Source organism: Camellia sinensis, chromosome 3, assembly GCF_055761805.1.
Source record: "Camellia sinensis isolate YWXY chromosome 3, ASM5576180v1, whole genome shotgun sequence".
Taxonomy (NCBI): Eukaryota; Viridiplantae; Streptophyta; class Magnoliopsida; order Ericales; family Theaceae; genus Camellia; species Camellia sinensis.
In genome coordinates, this window is record NC_138963.1 from 1616409 (window position 1) to 1639023 (window position 22615).

Here is a 22615-nt window from a genome sequence, read left to right on the forward strand (position 1 = left end):
AGAAGTCAGACTTATGAGTCATAAGATAAACCCACGTGTAACGGGTGCAATCATCAACAAAAGACACATAGTATACTGAACCCCCTTTAGTAAGAACAGGAGAGGGTCCCCAGACATTAGTATGCACAAGAGAGAAAGGAGAAACAGAAATAGATGTACTTTTATTAAAAGGAAAAGCTGACATTTTGGCAAGTTTACACCCCCGACATTCATCAATTTGACTAGGAGAAACTTTACCCAACAATCCTGACTGAGCTAAAGACCGTAAGCGGTCAACAGACAAATGACCGAGACGAGAATGCCATAAGTAAAACTGACTCGACTGAGAATATAATTGAAACGAGGAAAGTGCAGCTGGAGAGGTGGATAAGGGGAGATGCAAGCTTTCAACCACATAGAGATCTCCAATTCTACGGCCGGTCCCAATCTGCTTCTTGGACACCCGATCCTGCACACAACAGACAGAAGAGGAAAAGATAACATCAAAACCAGACGCATCAAGTTGACTGATAGATAGTAAACTGACAGATAACTGAGAAACATAAAAAACAGAAGGAATAGTAACAGCAGACATGGCAGAGGGTAAGACAGACCCAACAGATAAAACTGACATACCAGATCCATTAACAGTATTAATAGTAATAGGAACGGTGGGGGAATACAATTTTGAAGTAAGGAAAGGTGGGGAGTCATATGATGAGAGGCACTAGAATCAAAAATCCAGATAGAAGAAGAAATACCTGAAGAGGACCCAAACAAACCTGAATAAAGAGAGGTAAGAGCAGAGGCAGATGGGGATGACTGAGAGGTGGACAGAATATGCTGAAGTTGTGCAACCTGAGCACTCAGGGAAGCCAAGTCAGGATCAGGAGCCGGAGTAGATGCAGTGTAAGCAACAGGAGGTCGGAAAATACTCGAAGTAGGACCGCGAAACTGTGTCTGAGAAGACGGAGCAGGCTGACGTCCCTTTTTGGGACAATTGTTCTTCCAATGACCCCTTTGATGGCAGAAAGCACACTCATCTGGCCCTAATGGTCCTCTCTTGGGTTTCGCAGTGGCTTGAAGTTGATGAGGAGGAGGGGTCGATAACAAGGGTGGCTTGGCAGGAGCCAAGAACACAAAAGGAGGCAAAGTCTGACTGGCCGTCTTAAGATGGGTTTCCTCGGAGAGAAGTTCACGAACAATAGCATCCACAGAGGGAAGAGGAGATCGGTGAAGGATGCCACCTCGAATAGCCTCATACTGAAGGGAGAGAGCTGTTAAGAACTGGACTAAACGACCCTGTTCCCGAAACTCAATATAAGCGTCTAGTATCTTGAGACTAGGGGGTTCCATAAGAGCCAACTGATCCCAGAGACCTGTCATCTCAATATAAAAGTCCTGAATAGTTTGATCCCGCTGACGAGCATTCTGAATAGTTGTTTCCAACTCATACCGCTTAGTTGGACTGCTGATAAACACCAAGTAAATAATCCCACACTTCCTTAGCAGTACAGTACTTGGAAAACATCATTCCAATACGGTCATCCACAGAGTTATGAAACCAGGTAAGAACTTGGGCATTATCACAATCCCAAGTGTCACAGAAAGACAGATACCCTTCTACCTTCGGGTCCGATGGATGAGGAGCAGAACCAGAAACATAGCCCCATTTTTTTGACCAAGAAGAAAATTCTTCATAACACTGGCCCAATAGGCATAATTGCCACCAGTGAGTTTACATTTAATGGCTTGAATTTTAGGGTCCATTATAAAGCAAAGTTGTAGAATAAACAGACAAATATGGGGCTTGAGTGCAATATTCCTGAAAAAGGGTCTTAAATAGAAATAGCCAAGTTGAAGCACAGAGATCACAGAGATCGCGAAGCGCAGAGAGAGAGAGAGAGACTGAAGTTGAGATCGATCTTCAGACGGAGCTCGCGAAGATCTCAGACAGAGATCGCGAAGCACAGAGGCAGACGAACCAAATTAACCAAAGAGCCAAAGTAGATGGCTGCGAATCGATTTAGATAGAGATCGCGAGGAAGAGAGAGGCCTTCGCGAGACGAACCAGAGAGGGCTAGGGTTTCGAACCCTCGCGAGTCTGGAGAGAGAAAAGTCGCGACTCCGATGGTGACAAACCAGTCGAACCAGAGAGGGCTAGGGTTTTGAACCTAGCTCTGATACCATGTAAGTTTTCTAAACAAAACTGTATATTAGATTGAATTCAATTGAACAAAGAATACATACATCATTTATATAGAGTACCACTAATTCCTAATCCTACATGAATACATTACTGAGATATATAGAAGTCTAATATATATAGGACACTTATTCCTAATCCTAGGAGAACACATATTCCTAATCCTAGGAGAACACATATTCTCACACTTGGTTCACCTGTATGCCTTTCATTCCTTTCTGTTATTTCATAAGTGACCAGAGCCCAAAGCAATATACGAAAAGCAAAAACCAAAGCAAGAGCAAGATTGCAAAAACAGGGAATTCAAAGGTATCATAGGATTGAGAGCACCTACAGAGTATTTTTACACATTAATATGCTGATTGCTAGCAATAATAAGAATCTGTTATATTTATTATCTTTTAAGTGCTTATACGTCTAAATGAAGTGTGCTATGATCGTAACTAAGAAGCATAGCTCAGTGGTTAGCCAGCAGACAGCCACCCCATACAGGTGCGTTGAAGTCCTAAAACCTACATCATGAAAAGTTTGTTTGATAATAACATTAACCTACACATCCCACCCCGTATAAGTTGGCCTTGCATTCATATCAGCCAGCTGTTATTTGTTCTGTGTTGATTGTTGGAATGTGTCCACATCACCTGGGATTGCTCCATCTGTGCTAATTATAAGACTATAGTTAGAATTTCCCATCTTTACCTTCACCTACTCCACTACACACTCCACTTCACCTACCTCCACTTCACCACACACTCCACTTCACCTAACCCACTATCACCTCCACTACACCTACTACCACATTTTCTTCTATATATAGATTGTATAGGAATTGTAATTAATCAATCTTGTAATACAACAAGCATACATCAATCAATAATACATATATTTTTACATGGTATCAGAGCAGGTTTAAAACCTAATATTTTCGTTTCACCGGCGGACGGCAACCTCACCTTAGCCGTCCGCCGGACCTCAACCAATTCCGCTAAAGTTTTCTACACATACCTTGACTCCGCTGCCACTAAACCCACTTCAACATTCACCTTCAAGATTAGAGCATCATCACCAATCTCAGTGACTCGGCCACTTCTCCTCCAGAAGCCTAGCATTCAACCCCTGCTATGCCAAGAAAGTCAGCAAAATCAGAGCCTTCTCGAAGTGTATCTCTCTCTCTCTCTCTCCTCGGCGACACCCTAGATCTCGAGCAATTGCAGAGGAGCTGAAGATTGTTCTCGGAGCCTCTGGTACACACAACAGATCGCATCTGTTGCTGGGTCCTTCTCAGAATCACCGATTGTGCAAAATCAGTTTTGCTCCCTATAGCAGGACTTCGTTTCTCTTCAGAGAATGGAAACCCCTACTGAGAATAATGAACTGGTCGTTGCAGAAACACCGACGCCTAACAAGCGAAAAAAAAAAAAAAAAAAAAAAAAAAAAAAAAAAAAAAAAAAAAAAAGAGTCCATAGTCTGGGCACACTTCACCATCGAAACTGTGAGCGCTGGATGTAGAAGGGCATGCTGTAAGCAATGTAAGCAATCACCTCCTGGACCTTCTTTCTTTGAGTTGCTTTTGTTGTTGTTTGGGGTGTTGTTGCCGACCTCAGCATCGTCTTCTAATGACAACTCCTCTTCGCCTTCTCTAACTAAAGGCAGCTATCCTCCTCTTTGCGACATCAAAGGCAGCTATGTATCTCAGTTTGAGCATACCATATTACTCCGACCAACTTGCAAAGAGTTCATTTCAAGAGGTGATGATTATTGATTGTTGACAAAGGTTTGACATGTTGACTGGATGATACCAGTCTGGTGGCTCCATATTCCAATCCGGCTTATAATACCAGTCTACACACAACACACCCTTCTCTCTCTCATTTTTCCACTCTCAAGCCCACGGTTTTGCTCCAAACCAGCATATCGTTTTCCAACCCACGGGATTGACAGACCCAACACAACACACACTCACACACACACCCACGTGATTTGTCTTTTATCTATTTCTTTTAATTTTTAATTCCTTCCCCTCTCCAATACAATCATTCTCCCACCTATACTTTTTCTTTTTCCTTACCCTCCACCTATATATATATATATATTTTTTTCTTTTTCATTACACTCCTGTTTTCCACTCCACTTTCTTTTTTTTATATATTTATTTTACTCCCTCCTTTGAAAAGACACCGACACACCATGCTGTTCTTATCTCATTTCACATTTTTCTTTTATTTTTCTATATTACCATCATGCACCCTACATTCAACTCCATGTGCTGGTTCCATCCACTTTTCTTTTTATTATTATTATTATTATTATTATTATTATTATTATTATTATTATTATTATTATTTATTTATTTATTTATTTATTTATTTATTTTTTGCACAAAAAAAAAACAAAAAAAAAAACAAAAAAAAAAAAACAAAAAAAACAAAAAAAAAAACAAAAAAAAAAAAAAGGCAGAAGACGCACTGCATTACCCACTACACTTTTTTTTCTCTATTTCCACCCGATGCTTCTCTTCTTTTCTTTCTTTTTATTTATTTATTTTTTACTCTTCTTTGTCAAAAAAAAACACCAACAACCAACAAATATCCACACACACTCTTTTATTCATGTGGGGGCTCCCCCGATCACCATTTTACATCAAAAAAAAAAAACAAAAAAACAAAAAAAAAAACCAACATACACAACCCAAACAACCACATCGACAGGCGGGATTTCTCTTCTCTACTCTGCAGCCGGTCTCTTCTTTTTGCCTCCGTCCTGGGCGGCCCTTGCCGGTGCTGTCTTTGTGCTTCCTAATCCACCCAGCACATTCACTCCTCCCTGCTCCTCCACTGCGACATATGGCGGCCCTCCAAATCGGAACATCACGGTGGCCTTCCGCTTCAGCTCCTTGTTTTCTGCCCTTAGCACGCTTATCTCTGCTCGCGCATCCTTATACATGCGTTGGAGCAGAGCCAGCTGGGAGTTTAAATGCTGCACCTCATTTGTCCTACTTTGCAGCCGGTTCAACAAATTTGTGACCGCCGTCATGCTTTCCACACATGCCTTCAAAGTATACTGATTGGCCTCCACATCCGACTGCACTGCCATTTTTTGCTCCACCGACCGCATAGGAAAGTTCAACGGAGCAAACCCTGGTGCGCTTGGTTGAGGTTCCAGTGCCACCGCACCAGTTGTCTCTCTTGTTGACTCATTGAGGTCGGGAAAGAGAGTGAGCAGACTCCGGGAAGATGAAGCCATTTTCTGGGCCACAGAGTATTACAGACTATCTCTCTCAGCAAAACGAAGAAGAGTTTTTTGTTTTTTCCGAGGTTTTTCGCAGCTTTTTCTCTGCCTCAGCCTCAGCCTCTGTCTTATAGCCGAGGCAGCCACGCGCATCGCGCGCCTCTTATTACCAGCCGACAAACGGGCACGCAAGCCAAGGCGCCCACGTGCCTCGCCATCATGTCCGGCACACCTTTTGATGAATTGGGCACGCCTTTTGAGGGCACATCTTTTGATAAAGTGGGCGCGCCTTTTGAGGGCGCGACTTTTTGAGGGCTCACTATATATATCCATATATCTATATATTTGGGCAGCCTATATACACCATCATACAGTGTATTTTTTAGGGGTCCGACAAGACTCTGTAAACTGTCCCGACATTGATTCCGGTTAGCTCCTTTATGGGTCCGACAAGACTCTGTAAACTGTCCCGACATTGATTCCGGTTAGCTCCTTTATGGGTCCGACAAGACTCTGTAAACTGTCCCGACATTGATTCCGGTTAGTTTCTACAAGGGTCCAGCAAGACCCCATAAACTGTCTTCTAAAACGGTCCGACATGACCCCATAAACTGTCTTCTACAACGGTCCGACATGACCCCATAAACTGTCTTCTACAAACGGTCCGACATGACCCCATAAACTGTTTTTCTACAACGGTCCGACATGACCCCATAAACTGTCTTCTACAACGGTCCGACATGACCCCATAAACTGTCTTCTACAAACGGTCCGACATGACCCCATAAACTGTTTTTCTACAACGGTCCGACATGACCCCATAAACTGTCTTCTACAACGGTCCGACATGACCCCATAAACTGTCTTCTACAGCGGTCTGACACCGCCATCCAGTGTCCTCTACACCATTATGACACCACCATACCGTGTCCTCTACAACGTTATGACTCCCCCATACAGTGTCCTCTCCAACGTTATGACACCACCATTCAGTGTCTTCACCAACGGTCTGACACGACCATACAGTGTCTCCTATCCTTTTTTATTTTTATGTATTTTCTTGTTTTGTTACTCTCTCCAAACTCAAGTTGGTTAGTTTCTCTCCTCCTTGAGTTTGCGGGGGGCTGTTAGAATTTCCCATCTTTACCTTCACCTACTCCACTACACACTCCACTTCACCTACCTCCACTTCACCACACACTCCACTTCACCTAACCCACTATCACCTCCACTACACCTACTACCACATTTTCTTCTATATATAGATTGTATAGGAATTGTAATTAATCAATCTTGTAATACAACAAGCATACATCAATCAATAATACATATATTTTTACAGTTTCCCTTTCCTTAATACTTAGGTTTTAAGGAGAAGTGTGGGTTGGACTTTTTAATTTGGTAGGCTAGTGTATGTTGTCGTCCAAGAGAAGTTGCCCCATCTGTGCTAGTTATAAGACACCAGTTCTCTCTCCTTAATACCTAGGTTTTAAGGAGAAGTGTGGGCTAGGCTTTTCAATTTTGACACACTCCATTTGGATTGTGGGAGGAGAAAAGAAAAGTAATGGTTGTGGTTTCCCACCTTCTATTTTGGATGGCTAATAATTAAAAGAAGATACATGTGTTTTTATTTTATTTGCTTTGTATTTAGAGGGATAGTTTAGGTACTATAAATCTTTTATAAAGAGTAATTTTGGTTTCTCATCAAATCTCACTACTTTCGGTGAGAAACAAAACTTAAGTTCGTAGTGATTTGTCTTTCTCACCATGTGTCTTCCTTTCTCACCATTACTCAACTCATTAATCATCCAAACAAGTGATGAGAAACCTTATTCTCTCCATTTCTTTTATTTTCTCACTAAACCCCTCAATCCAAATGGAGTGAGCATCTACAAATCTGCACTTGTGTATGATTCCCATCTGCATATTTTCTCTCAGATCACAAATGTGCAATTTGATAAGATGGTGCATTCTTCTACAGATGGATTAGGCACTCTGGCAATTTATAAACACTAATGAACCTAAGAAGATGCTATTAGATTGGTATTGACTTTATAAACACCTTATAAACACCTTAAAATACACTGGAAATGTGTGAAAACGATAGCTTCCATATGCGTAATCCAAAACCAGTTTCTCAATCATGTGAAGAACTAGCTTCTTAGATATGCTGACTGTGGAAATGGATTTAAGATACCAGGGTTAGAAGCAAGGCATTTCTCTTCACTGAATAAAATCTCAAAACAGCTACAGGGAAGACATTCTATAAATAGCACTTACAATTTCACTAGTGTCGATAGGTTTCCATAAGAAGCTGGAATCTCAGCCTCGTTGAAATTGTTGTTATCGAGTTGACTGCAAAAGGAAAACAGAAACATTAACAGAAATTAATTGTAATATTATGGCTGATAATATTTTGTTCTATTGGTGTCATCAAAGCTGGAATATTGAATAGAGAAGGACCTAATGATACTTGGGGAAGAGACTTACAGTATACGCAACTCTGGAATGTTGGAGAACTCTGGTGGAAGATGTCCAGTTAAGTTGTTATTGTCCAACAGCCTGTATACATTGTGCCAATATGAAAAACCCACAAGAAGTAGTTAACAAACTTCTATTTAAAACAATTATCACTAAAATAGTACAATCCCCCCCCCCGGGGGGGGGGGGGGGGAGAGAGAGAGAGAGAGAGAGGAATGTGTTACATAACTCACATGTGAAGGAGATTGGATAAGTTGGAAAGCTGAGGAGGAATATGACCACTGAGCGAGTTATTGTTCAAGTGACTGAAAAAGTTACATACATGTGGATATATAGCACAGTGGAAAAACTAAACTCCTTGTCAAACTTAAGTAACAATTAGCTTGAAAAGCCACTCACAGATGTCTAACACTATCCAAATTTGAAAATGATTCAGGTATTGGTCCTGATATCTGGTTCTGGTCTATTTGGAGTCTTTTCAAATTGGAAAGATACCCAAGCTCACTGGGTAAAAAGCCTGATAACTTGTTTCCATTCAAGAGGCTGCATAAACAACATAGCACATGTGGTTACATTAGTAGAATAGTATATTACAGTTGAATAATGGCTTAAATATTTTGTAAAAAACTGTACCTAAAACCAAACAATTATTTGAGTCAAAATTGCATCATGAGTTTTCATTACATCAATTTCATCCAATTCTGTCAGAACTAATCCTAATATTTTGTAACCATTTTTGTAAAGTCCCTAAAATTCTTGAATAATGCTATATGCACCAATTAGTGTACTAACTAGTGTACCAATTGATGATGTGACATAATTTAAGAGGTTTTTGGTATTTGTAATTTGTATAATGAGTGGGGTCAATAGTAATGTCATAACTAGTGTTGGTACACTAGTTAGTACACTAATTGGTGCATGTAGCACTACCGAAAATTCTTTAAGCCTGCATCAATCAGGTTAGATTTTATACCTTCACTGTATCATGTTATGATTAACCATGTTGCCTTCAACAAAATTTGCTCTGACATTAATCCGTCATATGCCATATATTTACAAAGCGGTTAATAAAGTTTCAGGATATGTAACAAACACCTACAGAATAGAAGCTGGTACAATTTTTTCAATGACGGAGAACTCCAACTGGCTCACCAGGTCATCCAATACAAGGCCTTATGAAAATACTCCAAATACAAGCAATCACCCGCAAACCGTGCATATTGGTTAAGCCCGATTGTTTGCTCTTGATTTGTGTGTGCCAAGGATGGCAGGCACAAATCGAGAAAAGGTATATATTTCATCTCTTACGAAAAATGACAAATGCCAGATAATACCACTACACTTCCTGTACAGAAGTAATAGCAGCTACAGCGGCGGCAGCAATAGAAGAAGAATCACATTGAGAAAAATGTTTCTAAGAACTCAAGTTTGGGAATTGAACTTACAGTAGTTTTAAAGATGCAATATTTCCAATCTCCTTCGGGATGCTGCCACTCAAGTCATTCCACATGAAATCTCTTCCAAAAGAAAACAAAAGATAGATGAATTAGCATCAATGGGAGGATTGAGTCCTTAGTGACAACTTCGTACTTTAAACATTAGTTATTACTCACAATATTTGAAGTTGAGAGAGTTGGCCAAGCTCAGGTGCTAAATTTCCAGATAAGTTCAAATTCAGTAGCTGGCTGCACCAAAGATAGAAGAGATAATGAGGGGCATTTTCAAAAATTTGAGTCACTGTAACATATATTCAGGAATGAAATGATCAGTTGTTCTGTTAGAGGTAATAAAAAGTAATAAGATACTGCATCAGCAACAAAAAACAAAGTGAACACATCCATATCATATTTCATAACTAAGAGGGTAATTTGTGTAGTCAAATTGGGCCGAGCTAGGTGGAAGTAACTCTGGGGCTTGGGCCGCGTGTCAGGCCAAGCTGTGCCTTGGGAAGAGCTTAGCTTGGGCCAAACAGTGGATGGAACCGGTCAAAGAAGTTTGACCGAATTACCAAAAGGCCCATATTCTTGGACCTAGCTACTTCCTAATGGCAGTCAACGCTTCGACCAAGCTACGAGGAAGGCAGTCAAACAGACTAAGAATGGAGGTTTGACCGAGCAAAGAGAAAAGCCACGTGATGTTAGCATGGTGGCGCGCCATGCAAGCTTTGCATGGCGTTGCGTGTTGCACGGCTAGGCCAGTGGCGGACAAAGCAAAAGTAGTCTGGTTGCACGGCGGAAGCAAAGTAAGGAGTTGTGCCATCTCACTTGGCTAGCAGTGAGGAGGGTGTTAAAGGACAAACATTATCCTTTAGGAATGTGATATCTAGAAGGACTACAAATAAGAGTTAGAATCCTACTAGGATTGTGCCGTGCGGAATCTACAAAACTCAAGCTAAACCCTAAACTCGGGTATTGCAATTCATACTCTCGAATTCACGGAGCTTTTGCCTCTTTAGTCTATTTGCTGACTTAGGCATCAGAGGGATTTTCGGCACACACCTACCGCCTAGCTCACGTTTGTGATTTCAGGTGTTATGACGACGTTTGGAGGAGTGCAAGCTTGATCAATAGGATTATACGAGAGAAGATTATTTCGTGCTCGTATAATAACACTCCTGGAACAACTAAATCTATGTAATCAGTTAAGGACTTCTATCAAAGAAAATAATAAATTGGTAAAATATGAGGAGTTCTAAAAAGAGAACATACAGCTCTTGGACATGCCAGTAACCATCAGTCCCAACTGTATCAGAGCATAAAACTCCTGTCCAGTTCGACGTACATGGATCACCTCTATTCCAATTCTTAAGATGCTTCATCGGATCAATTAAACTGCTCTTGATGGCCATTAATGCAGAAACTGCAAACTTGCACAATACATCAGCTAATTCTCATTAGAGAATTTTTTTTTTTGGATAAGTAATTCTCATCAGAGATTCATTTAGAAATAAAAGGTGCATGAGATTCTGCTAAAGATATGGCATAAAAGATTTGCAAACATATGTGAAAACTGAGGACAATTGAGCATGTTGGGGTCATGAAATGAAATTATTACAATTAGAATTCAAACAGTCCACCTTCGGAGGGATCGGTAACTTGTGAAACAGCAAGGAGCATGAAGCAACAAACTGACGCTGCATAAACACATTCCCCAACTCTCAATCTCATCATCCTGATTCCCAAGAAAACAAATAATAAAATTAAATTATTCCATGTGCTCAATAATCATTCTAAATATCGAAAAAATAAAGGAAAGAGTTTTGAGCATAAGGGGCTGTGGAGAAGATAAAACTTCTTTGAATAGGTTAGCAATATCATGCAAATTACAAATGAGGAGCATCTCCAATCCTTAATCAAATTTTTCATTAAATTCAAATTGATGAAAAGATATCTAAAAGTGTGCTTCAATTATTTCATCAAATCAGTATCAAATCATAGGAGACAATTTTTTAACCAAATTAAGGATGAACCAAATCATTCACAAATTCCCAACAGTAAATTCAAATTTGATGAAAAGATGGCTAAAAGTGTGCTTCAATTATTTCATCAAATCAGTATCAAATCATAGGAGACAATTTTTTAACCAAATTAAGGATGAACCAAATCATTCACAAATTCCCAACAGTCATTTTGATTCAAATTTGATGAAATCCTAAAAAGAGCAAGGATCGGAGATAGTTCTCAATCATCAAAAATAGTTAAAACAAGTTTTTAGGATAAGTTTGGAATTTTAAAAAATATTTGATATAAAAAATAAAAATAAAAAAAGAACAAAAGAAAAAAAAGGAAAAAAAAAGAGAGAAATGATTGGAGTGTTCTATATCATATCAAGCTTTTAACTACATTTTCGCTCAAATTTGATTAAAAAAAAGAGAGTAAGGATTGGAAATGCTCTAATATATACATATACAACATCATCAGTTATATCTATATATGCATTTTCCACAGATAAAAAGAGAAACAAGAAGTGAAAAGAATAAAAATTTACAGTGCATATGCTTCCTTCGATTTACAGGAAGCATCCAAGTGAAAAGAACAAATATTTACAATTTGGGTAAATTACATCCAAGGCTCTGCAAACTGAAGTGCTTAAAGGCAGAGCTTTTAATTTTAGTTGGTTTCATCCTTTCGAATTTATTAGCAACAAAACAGAGTAACAGAGTAAAACCCACATACTAAACATAATAATAATAATAATAATCTTCTCATCAATACTTGGTAGTAGAAATAATCGGAGAGAGAGAGAAGGGAAAAGAAAGATTCACCTGAGAAGAGAAGAGAAGAGAAGAGTCGAGTCGAATGAAATATCTAAAAGAAACTAATAGAAGCAATCGAAGCTGAAATACAACAGAGAGCTCGATGCCTATGGCTCTAAAAATGAAGGTGGACTTGAATACTTCTTCTCAACAAGGCATTTGTAGTCGCGGTTGGTTGATCTACAAAGACAATAATAATAATAATAATAATATGTTTCCATGGACAGACAGACAGAGAGAGAGAGAAAGACATTTGAGTACGTCATTTGCATTATTATTTTATTTTATACTACCATGATATATGCATGAATTATTGAATAATCGCGGGCTTTTCTTTCGTATGAATCGGAAACAAAAGTTGGTGTTTGGAAAGTAAGTTTTTATGTAAATTTTTTTAATTGTATTGGAATTTTTTTTTTTTTTTTGTGCTTGGGTAGGTAGTTGAATTTTTTTTATAATTGAATATGATATTTGTGAGAGAAAAAGTAAAATAATTATATAATTAAATGTAATATTTTGTTTTAAATTTTTTTTTATTTTATAAAAAATTTATTTTTTAATAAAAAAAATAAAAAAAAACCCAACACACAAACTTTCCGAACACCACTAAAGAAAAGTTTGTGTTTTTTTGTTTTCTGTTCTGAATGCAACAACGAACGTTGAACTTTCTATACCTTACCTATAATTTTATTTACTATCTTTATGACTACGCCTTTTTTTTTGAACCATTTTGTTCAAATACAACAACTGTTAGGATTTTATTACTTTATTATTCATCTTTTTGTTTCTGTAAAAAGTACTATCTTTTGTCTTCTTTAATGAAAAAGAAGAACCCATTTACTCAACTTTCAATAAAAGCGGCTTAAAATTATATATCCAACCATTTGCTTACTTCATACATTACCTGACCACGTAGTTATTCGAATTTAAAACTTTCTTATTGTTTAACTTAAAATTATATGTCATATTTTAAAAAAAAAATCAAAAAAATAATAAAAAAAATGTGGACACTATTTTCATTTCTAAAATGAATAAAAGAAAATTTCAATCTCATAAAATTTGAGTTTTGATAAACAAAAATGGCCCTCACCTTCCTCTCTTGCCTTTCCCCTCCGCAAGTCTTCTCTTCCCATCTTTCTTGCCACCCTCAGTTAATTCCTTTTTTGTTTTCATTTTTCCAATATTCACCTCCCTATTGATTTGCAATTGAAAGAAATTATAATCCATGGAATCTTTTTAGTTAAGAAATAAAGTCAATTGTTTTGGCAAGATAACTTAGCAAGTCAGTACACGGTCATATTAGCGTAAAGTTTCTATTTTGGGTAATTGGTTAAAAAATTGATTTTTTTGATATTTTTGACTTTTTTTAAAAAAACGTACAAAAAAAATAAAGAGGTAATGAGACTCAAAAAAGTTAAAAAATAAAAAAACTCACTTTTAACCATGTTAATAATAAAAAAGTCATAGGGCTATACAATACAACAGAAACAAAACACCCATGAAAGCAGAGCTGTAAACTGGATCAACTATTTATCATACCAGGATTCAAACTTATAGTACTTACTCAGGACCCATACAAACTCAAGCCTATTACATACGTTCATCAGAATAATAGTAACAAGTGTTTTCTGTAGCCTAAGAAATGTTTACAATTACATTGCATAACATATGGACATTTTATGAAGCTTTCTAGGGACAAATTTACTGCTCCATCAGCGAGGCCTGATTGTGGGGATGACGCCACTAACAAGGTCACTTCCAGGGAAATCCATGGACACATGCGAGTTCTTTCTAGAGTAGACTGATGACAAGGCAGACCTTGACATTCCAGAACTAGAGGCTTCCAACTCCAACGGAATGGCCTCAGATTGTGGCAGCAGTGCAGCTATGTTCTCCAATTCTCTGACCACTTCCAACATTGAAGGTCGGGCCTCCTGCTCAACCTGAGAACACTGGACAGCCAATGCCATGAATCTCTTGCTACACTCAGAAGGATACTGACCCATGCTCTGGTCTATGATTGACAACATCAATCCAGATTGACACGCTGCATTTACCTGGAATTGGATATTTGGGAATAGAGTCATTCATAGGACCAAAAAAAAAAAAGAAAAAAGAACAAAAAAAAGAAGAGGAAATAAAAAGCAAAGGGTATTAATTAAAAGCCTTAAATACCTCACGAACAATGTGTCTACCATGAGATATAGGCTGCATCCCTGTCAAGAGCTCTAGGAATACAATTCCGAGGCTATAAACATCGCTCTTTTCTGTTAGTTTGTGAGTCGAAAAGTATTCTGGATCAAGGTAGCCCTGCATGAAAGTCATCATATAGGGGACATTTAAACTACAATTTATAAGCACCAAAGGATATTCATAATAATGTAGAGCATTCTGTTGCACAAATGCCATGACAAAAACTACTCAATTATAATATGTGGTATACTTTTTCCAATTAATAATCAACATCTTGGTGACATGTTTACCATTTACTGGTCAACATCTTGAAGACGTCTTTATGAACTTATATTTCTACATGCCCCATAATTTGAACCCCAAATTTTTAACATTAGACAGGCTTGAAACTATACAGCCTAGAGGTATGTCGTAAAACACAACAGCATTATATCATATGCTTTTATTATGGGAACCACTATTAGTATTTACTTTTTTGTTTAGGTAGTTAACTCATGCATTAATAAATAAACCACATTATTTAACTTTATTTTGTGGATAAAACTTTTTGACTAGACTGTAAAGAAACTTCAATTATTCCTCCAGATATACAACTAGAACATGAGACCACAATTTTATAGCTCATAATACCGAGAGCGAAGTTGTCTCAAAATATTGGGAGTTTCATGTCCATATTGTATAAGTTTCAGTGTGATATACTAGTTGTTTTGCTCAGTCTCACAGGTCATCACAAAGAAAAGAATTGACAATACTTACTTCCAATCTCAACTTCTCTTGCTAACAGGAAGGGTGCATGGAAACATGATGTAGACACCTCATTTTTTACCGACCTTAAGACTCAGACGTTACCGATTGAGCGCTTGGTGATGTTGCATATTGTGCTCGTTCTGAGGTTTCAGAGTCTCGGCTGCGAGCCTTGCCTCCGGACTTCCGGACTCTTTTATGCTTTGCCTCGATTTGCGAACTAGGCTCTGTTTTCTCTTCCCGAAGGGAGGGAGAGGTCTCGTAGATCATCTCTCAGTGGCAGTAGGCTACGTTTCGTGGCCGTAGGCCATTTTTCCCGTTTGGAGTCCGGTTTCCGATTTTTCGGAGTCGTTGGCCGTGTGCCTCGGTTCGGGACCGCTTAACCACCTCCGTTTCCTCCAGTTTTTGGCATGCATCTTATTTACTCCCTTTTAAGGGATACTGCGGTCTGAGAGACCAACTTCGTGGTCGGACACCACTTCCGGTGCCTGACAGCCCACTTTCGGGGCCTCGAACTGCGTGTTTTGGCTCCCGAACCTTCATTCGGCATTTTTGGGCTCCGACCCGAACTTGAGATAGTCATATTTTGAGGTCCTTTTCATGTTTGATTAAGGACCTTTTGCTGTTTGAGATCTCCTCCTATCACTTGCTTCTTTAACACTCTTTTAGGCCTATTTTTGCACGGTATTTTAGGCTTACTTGTGAGCTGTTTCGGACTTGGTCATAAACTACAAAGTGTCTTGTTTTGAGCCCCTCTTCAACTTTGTTGAGGGCTCTCGGCCATTTGGCTCCAGCAACTACCACTTGCCTTTATATCTCACTTTTTGGCCTTTTTGGGGGGAAATTTCAATTTCAATTTCCCCCCCATTTTTCCCCCTCTTTTCCACCCTCTTGTGTCTATATAACAGCCCCCCCAGCTGTGTTTTGAAGGATAGATTTTTGTATAAGCCTCTCACATTAAATTTCTCTCTCTCTCTACTCTAAACCTCAAAACCCCTTAAGTTCTTAACCATTTTTACACACCATCATCTAGCACCACACCACCACTTCCATTTCCAGCAGCTTGGAGGTCTTCTCAGAGGCTAGGATGCAGCAAATTTGGTCCAAGAAGTTGTTAAAGATTGGTCTACAAGGGTGAGTTACCATTTCCCTCTTTCCAGCTCATTTTTTGCAACATTTCTTAGCCTCTCTTTCTTGTATATCTGAGCTCCGGCCATAACTGAAAGTAGTGTTTTTTTTAGCTCTATTTCATGTTTCATTAAGGGACTTTTGTCATTTGAGGTCCCCATCTTGCACTTGCTTCATTATCCCTCTTGTATGCCTATTTCTTGCGTAGTATTTTAGGCTTGTATACAATCTGTTTTGAAGCATGTCATGAACTGTAAGTAGGCTTATTTTGAGTCCTTCTTAAACATTGTTGAAGGGCTCATCACTGTTTGGGGTCTCCATGTATCACTTGCTTTTATATCCCTCTTTTGACCCCATTTTTGCATGATTTTTTAGCCTACTGTGTTTCTGTTTTTTGACCTTGGTCCGAACTAAAAGTGGCCATATTTTGACCCCCTTGTCATGTTTCATTAAGGGTCTTTGGCTGTTTGATGAATATTTTGTATACTTTGTGTTTTGACCTCTTTTGGGCCCTACCTTGCATAGTATTTTGAGCATACTTGTATACTGTTTTGGGCTTGGCCATCAACTATAAAACATCATATTTTTTGCCCCTCTTTAATATTGTAGAAGGCCCCTTCTCTGTTTGGGGCCAGCATTTGTGAGTTGCTTCATTACCCCTCTCTTGGCCCCATTTTTGTATGCTAATCTAGCCTCGTTTGTGTTCCATGTTTGGCCATGCTTTAAACTGTAAACATGCTTGTTTTGGGGCTGCCTAGCTTCTGTCTTCATACTTCATGTTCAAATTATGCATGCATTGCATAGCTATAGGCCATTTCATGCGCCAAAATTCATGTTTCGGGACTCGTTCCATGCATCGGGTATCATTTTGTCACGATTCGGGGCTGTTTTGCATCTCATTTTGCCTCTGAAAATTGCATGATCATATGCCATATTCCATGTTTTGCCATGTCTTGTTAGAGTGGCATTCCGTGCCATAGGGTCGGTCCTCGGTTTGCGTGCACGCGTGCACGCACTTCGAGTTGTCTCATTTTCATCTTATGGCCTCCTATGTGAGTGTGGCTGAGGTTCACTTGTGTTGGTGTAAGTTCATATTGCATTGTGTATGCCATTTCACTCCATAGCATTGCGTATGCTAGGCCGTATATTAGCGCATTGTGTATGCCATGTTTCCTCGTGCATCGTGTATGCCATTTCATAGCCTTTCGCATGTTAGGTTGTATCTTAGTTGCATTCCATGCATATCATGCATATTGCATCGTGTTCGGGATAGGAGTTAGCTCGGGCACGGGAAACGAGGTACATTCTGTACTCCGAGTGACGGAACGTGTCCCAATTCCCCAGTCACTGACACTCCGGATTATCCATGATGGAGTTAGGTTTTGTTGTATTTTCATATGCATTCATTTCATATTGAGTTGTGCAATTCGACTCCTCGGCCATCATGCATCGATATACGTGATTGGTGGCACGAGGATCGAGACATGCATACATTTGTGAAAATACATTGCCATGCCCCTTTCCTGCTCTCTGTTGCAGCAAAATGAAGAATCAACAGCTTTTCGGAGCTTGGCACGCATTTCAAGAACAGGTGCAAACAGAAGCTAATTGGGGCATCCCAGTGGATTTCCGCGCAAGGCAGCCTAAACATACATCATTCATCAGAATCAAGGCAGTCCCTGGCTTGCACGCCAGTTTTACAGCTTTCTTAGTTAATTTGTAAATTAATTAGGAATTTGTACATTATTTGGACTGTATTATTTGGACTGTAATATTCTTTTATTCGGGACTGCATATTTATTCGGACCCTCTGCGCGAGGGCAATGTTGTAATAAGTGTGCGTGAGTGTGATGTATGTCTTCCAACCCCACGTCTTTCTCCCTTTTATTTACCTGCTTATGATGGTTAGATTAGGGCATATTTCAATTAACATACAGTATGACAGCATGTTTGCATTCATTCATCTGTTTTGCATGCACCGGGCTCGGCGCATCATACTAACTGCATCGTATTTTCAATTCCAAGTTGAATACCTGTTAGCTGTTGCATCTCATATGCCATGTTTAGAATAGCCGAGCCTGCTATAGTTGCATTTTTGCATGTGTTGCATTAGGCATTTCTGTATAATTAGGATCATGCATGGATTTCTAATGAGTTTTTTGTTTTGGCTTGGAGTACTCGGTGAGTTTTATGCTTTAGCATCCTTGCACGTGTGTGAGTGACTGCCATGAATAGCATGCTTACCATGAGGCTATATGCTTATGTGATATAACTGCCTGAATGCCTGTGGGTGAAGGTTGGGTTATTTGGATTGGAACAAATCATCAACTGTGAGTTTTAAGCCCACTAGATAGTGACAAAACCATCTTTTTCTTAAGCCCACCCGAGGGTGGCGCAAAATCTGCATTTTAAGCCTACTTGCAAGTAGCAAACCATCTTTCAAACAAACAAACATGAAATGTTTTGTTTCAATTCAGGCGATCCAGTCTATACTTGTATGCTGTGCGCATCACATAGTAAATCTAGGCTAATAACCGGAATAAGAATGCATAATGTTTTCAAAACTAGATATCATGGTTAGTAGAGGCCGATCTTTGATCGGGCGAGCGGGGGTGCTCACGAAGTGACCTTCCCCAATCGTACCCAAGTTCCCGAGCCGAGGCAACTTTGGTGATGACGGACACGTGGCCTTAGGCAAACGAGTCAGGGTTTCCTAAATTTCCCAAAATAAAATATGTAGGTGGCGACTCTGTATCTGGCAAAGCAGTCCATGTTTGGCACTTCTTTCAAAAAATCTGTTTTCTCAAAACGACTTGCCGGATTTGGACTCTTTGGTTCAGATTACGAACCGTGACAATTTGAGAGTCCTGAGCTGTAGTGACCCCAAATGAATGGAACGGGAGCTCACCCTCCCGGGGCGTTCAGGGACGTCAACACATGATATTGACAACAGTTAGAAGGGGCAATTCCTGCAAAGGGAACTCCACGTCAAGAGTATGATCCCTCTATCTCTAATTATGATTGTCACATAAATCCATGATTCCTAAATAGACTCTGTAAACAGGAAAAGGAAAGGTGTGTATGGTCAAGATGAATTGTTATATTGCTCAAGCTCATATTATTGACCAATTCATGAAGATTATGTAGTTAGGGATCAATGTTGTGGCTCAAGCCCCATCAATGGCTACCATCATGCAAACATGCCATAGGTGCATGGATGCCTTCGACACTCCATAAGCTGATTTTATAGAGTGGTGCTATAAGCACCCCATGAATTATTTTGGACTCTTCATATCTTTGGACCCCCACTTATAAATTTTGAAACCCTTAAAATTTCTTTTCTCCCTCCGAATAATACCAAAATTATCCTTGTGAAAACATTCCACTCATTAAATGCACACCCACACACCCCTACACCCCAAAAAAATTCCACTTCCAAAAAAACCCTAACAAAGCCCCCAAAGAAGAAGAAGAAGAGGTAATGTAATTACTATCTTTGTTGCCTCATCCATCGTCACAGTTGGTATGCTCTCTGTCTCTCTCTCTATATATATATATACACATAATTTCTTAGTTTTTTCATAGTAATTTCTTCTCTTGCAGAAAAAAATTATAATAATTGGTTTAGTTTTCTCAGTAAAATAGGTCCGAACTTATGAATAATGTTCGGTTATCTGTTTCCGAACAAATAATAAATGTTTGGTTACTGGTTACCGAACAAATAAACAATGTTCAGGTTTGTGTTCCTAAATTTCAGTCATATGTTCGGGAGTTTAGTCCCGAAAAAATGACAAGCATATTTTACTATTTTTGCCATTTTTTTTCAAGAAACTTACCCTTACAAGGTCAATCAATATCAAAGCTATGAACCTTCTCTAAGCTTTTATTGTTGTACTCCTTTTGTCTTATGGAATTGTGGTTGTCAAAAAAAATTTCACTCATTGTCATTGCCGGAGAAGTGTAGGTAATCAAATGGTTGTCATCATTACCGCCGAAATATTGCCACCAAAGGGTTTTCAAGATTTTGAGAGTTAATAGGTTTTGAAGGTGGAATTTGGGGAAGATGGATGGGTGGTGATGGAGGTGGGTGCTCTCATAAACCCTAATTCATGATGTAGTGAGCGTGTGGGTTTAATTGTGAGACGGGTGTCCCAAAATTAATAATGTCTTTCGTAGTAATTTTATTTGAGGTTATTATTGTAATAAAAAAAAAGCTACAAATAGATGGGTCCAAAATAATTTATGGGGTGCTAATTGCAGCATTCGATTTTATAATTTCACAGCTATGATCCCAAAATGTCATTAGAGCAATTCTTACTGGTGTGCCTTTCACTCCTGTGGATACATGAGCAGTTGCAATTCCACTGGTATCTGCTACCGGTGCAAGCCTTGAGATTCCAAAATCAGACACTTTTGCTGTAAACTTGGAGTCTAACAGTATGTTGTTTGCCTTGATATCGCGGTGGATAACTGGAGGGTCTGCTTCAGAATGGAGGTAGAGAATGCCCTTGGCTGCATCCAATGCTATATGCAATCTTCTTCCAAAACTTAGGGATTCTTTGGATCCAGCTGTCATATAACAGACCGAAAATGTAAAACAGACAATAAGATTAAATATAAACCAGAAAAACTAAAGTTCATTGATTGCTTCCTGTCTTAAAAGAGATATTGGCATATTGGTAGAATAAACTCTTGAGCACAAATCACAAAATGTAGTCCTTTAAGCAAATTATTCCATCAAATGCGTCTCTCTTTCATTTTAAAAAACAAAGGGTGAAAACAGAAACATGTAAAACCCCTGATCCTCCCCTCAAAACCATGGGGAGAAAAGCAGTATTTTCAGGAGTTCAGGAATTAGGATGTAATCGCACCAGAAATCCACACACTGACAAACAACTGCATAATGAGCATTGAAGATTACAAAATCCTTACCAGAAAGGAGATCATGTAGTGAACCATTAGGCATGAACTCATACACTAACATCTGCACAACCAAGCAAACTGGTCAGATCATATAACTCGGTATTAAGTAATTATAATGCAACTCATATGATCAAAGTAAACTTAATGATGTTCAATCTCATCTTTTTTTCCTTTTTTTTTTTCCTTCAAAAAACTTAGTGCTAAATAAAAAATAAAAAATAAAAAACATTAAACTTCCCTTATCTGACCAAAGTAAAGGAACAGTAAAAGATGCCAACCAACACGTTGAATAAAGGAATTAGAATGTTGAATATAGGACTTAGAATATTTTTATTTTTGGTAGATTGTATGAATCATGGATTTAGAGCCATCTTTATATTGTTTCTTAAATTGTATCATGAATGCATTATATATACACGGCCTCTACCTCATTCATGGGTAAGCATTCAATTCTATACTTCTTCTTGGTATTAGAGCCACCAAACCCTAGCCACCCACCACCCTCTCTCTATTTCGGCAGCCCTTCCACCTGACAGCTCCACCCATCTCACCAACAACCCCTTCTCTCCTACCCAGCCACCCAACAGCCTCTCATTCTTCTACCCTAGCTGACAGCCACCCTTCTCTCTCCTCAGCCCCTCGACAGCCTTTCAAAACTGCTGCCACCAGATTTTTAGGTGCCGACTAGACCCCCTCTGGCTTGGGTCTAGTGCGGTTGTCCCTCTTGGGTAGTTTTACCCCTTTCTTACCCTTCTAGGGTTCTTGTTTTTATGTGGTAAACACTTTTCTATATTTATTTTGCTCATTGGGTTACCATGTTTGTTCGGTAGCATTTATTTGGATAAGCCGTTGAGTTTTTTTTCTAGTTTCTTGCATTGTTTTGAACTGTTTTGTTGTGATTCTGTGTGATTTTTAGCCCCTATTATTCCACCATGACTAAGCTATCTGTAAAATATATTGATAGAGATAAATTGTATGTAAAATATATTGATAGAGATAAATTGTATGTATTATTGATTGATGTTTAGATATGTTACAATGATTCCTATATATAGAAGAGTATGTGGTAGTAGGTGGTAGGTGGAGTAGGTGAAGTGGAGGTGGTAGTGGTGTAGTGGGTTAGGTTTAGTGGAGTAGGTGAAGTGGAGGTGATAGTGGTGTAGTGGGTTAGGTTTAGTGGAGTAGGTGAGGTGGTAGTGGTGTAGTGGGTGGATTTTAACAGGCCCCCGCAAACTCAAGGGGGATAGGAACTAACCAACTTGAGTTTGGAGAGAGTAACAAAACAAGAAAATACATAAAAATAAAAGAGGATAGGAGACACTGTATGGTCGTGTCAGACCATTGGTGAAGACACTGGATGGTGGTGTCATAACGTTGTCGAGGACACTGTATGGGGGTGTCATAACGTTGTAGAGGACACTGTGTGGTGGTGTCATAACGGTGTAGAGGACACTGGATGGCGGTGTCAGACCGATGTA

General features: G+C 39.0%; 2 protein-coding genes across 11 annotated transcripts in view; both read right to left on the reverse strand.

Annotated features, from left to right (window-relative positions):
* The window catches only part of LOC114297569 (putative LRR receptor-like serine/threonine-protein kinase At1g06840), a 46051-nt gene extending 33630 nt beyond the window's left edge, over window positions 1-12421 (reverse strand). For 2 of the 8 annotated variants that reach the window (XM_082918938.1, XM_028242006.2), the window contains exons 1-9: window positions 12159-12375; window positions 10971-11065; window positions 10603-10753; window positions 9508-9579; window positions 9340-9411; window positions 8294-8437; window positions 8128-8199; window positions 7904-7975; window positions 7694-7768 (exon numbers count right to left, since the gene is read on the reverse strand). In XM_082918938.1, coding sequence (XP_082775064.1) covers window positions 7694-7768; window positions 7904-7975; window positions 8128-8199; window positions 8294-8437; window positions 9340-9411; window positions 9508-9579; window positions 10603-10753; window positions 10971-11064 — 752 coding nt within the window. In that variant the 5' untranslated portion in view covers window position 11065; window positions 12159-12375. Of the gene's footprint in view, window positions 1-7693; window positions 7769-7903; window positions 7976-8127; window positions 8200-8293; window positions 8438-9339; window positions 9412-9507; window positions 9580-10602; window positions 10754-10970; window positions 11068-12158 lie in introns of those variants that run through there. The other 6 variants (XM_028242005.2, XM_082918935.1, XM_028242008.2 and 3 more) reach the window with 6 other exon arrangements.
* Window positions 12422-13658: 1237 nt separating this feature from the next.
* Window positions 13659-22615, reverse strand: part of LOC114297590 (putative LRR receptor-like serine/threonine-protein kinase At1g06840) — a 70680-nt gene continuing 61723 nt past the window's right edge. For all 3 annotated transcript variants that reach the window (XM_028242049.2, XM_082918939.1, XM_028242048.2), the window contains 4 exons: window positions 21147-21198; window positions 20533-20783; window positions 14325-14459; window positions 13659-14206 (listed from right to left, as the gene is read on the reverse strand). In XM_028242049.2, coding sequence (XP_028097850.2) covers window positions 13862-14206; window positions 14325-14459; window positions 20533-20783; window positions 21147-21198 — 783 coding nt within the window. In that variant the 3' untranslated portion in view covers window positions 13659-13861. The remainder of the gene's footprint in view (window positions 14207-14324; window positions 14460-20532; window positions 20784-21146; window positions 21199-22615) is intronic.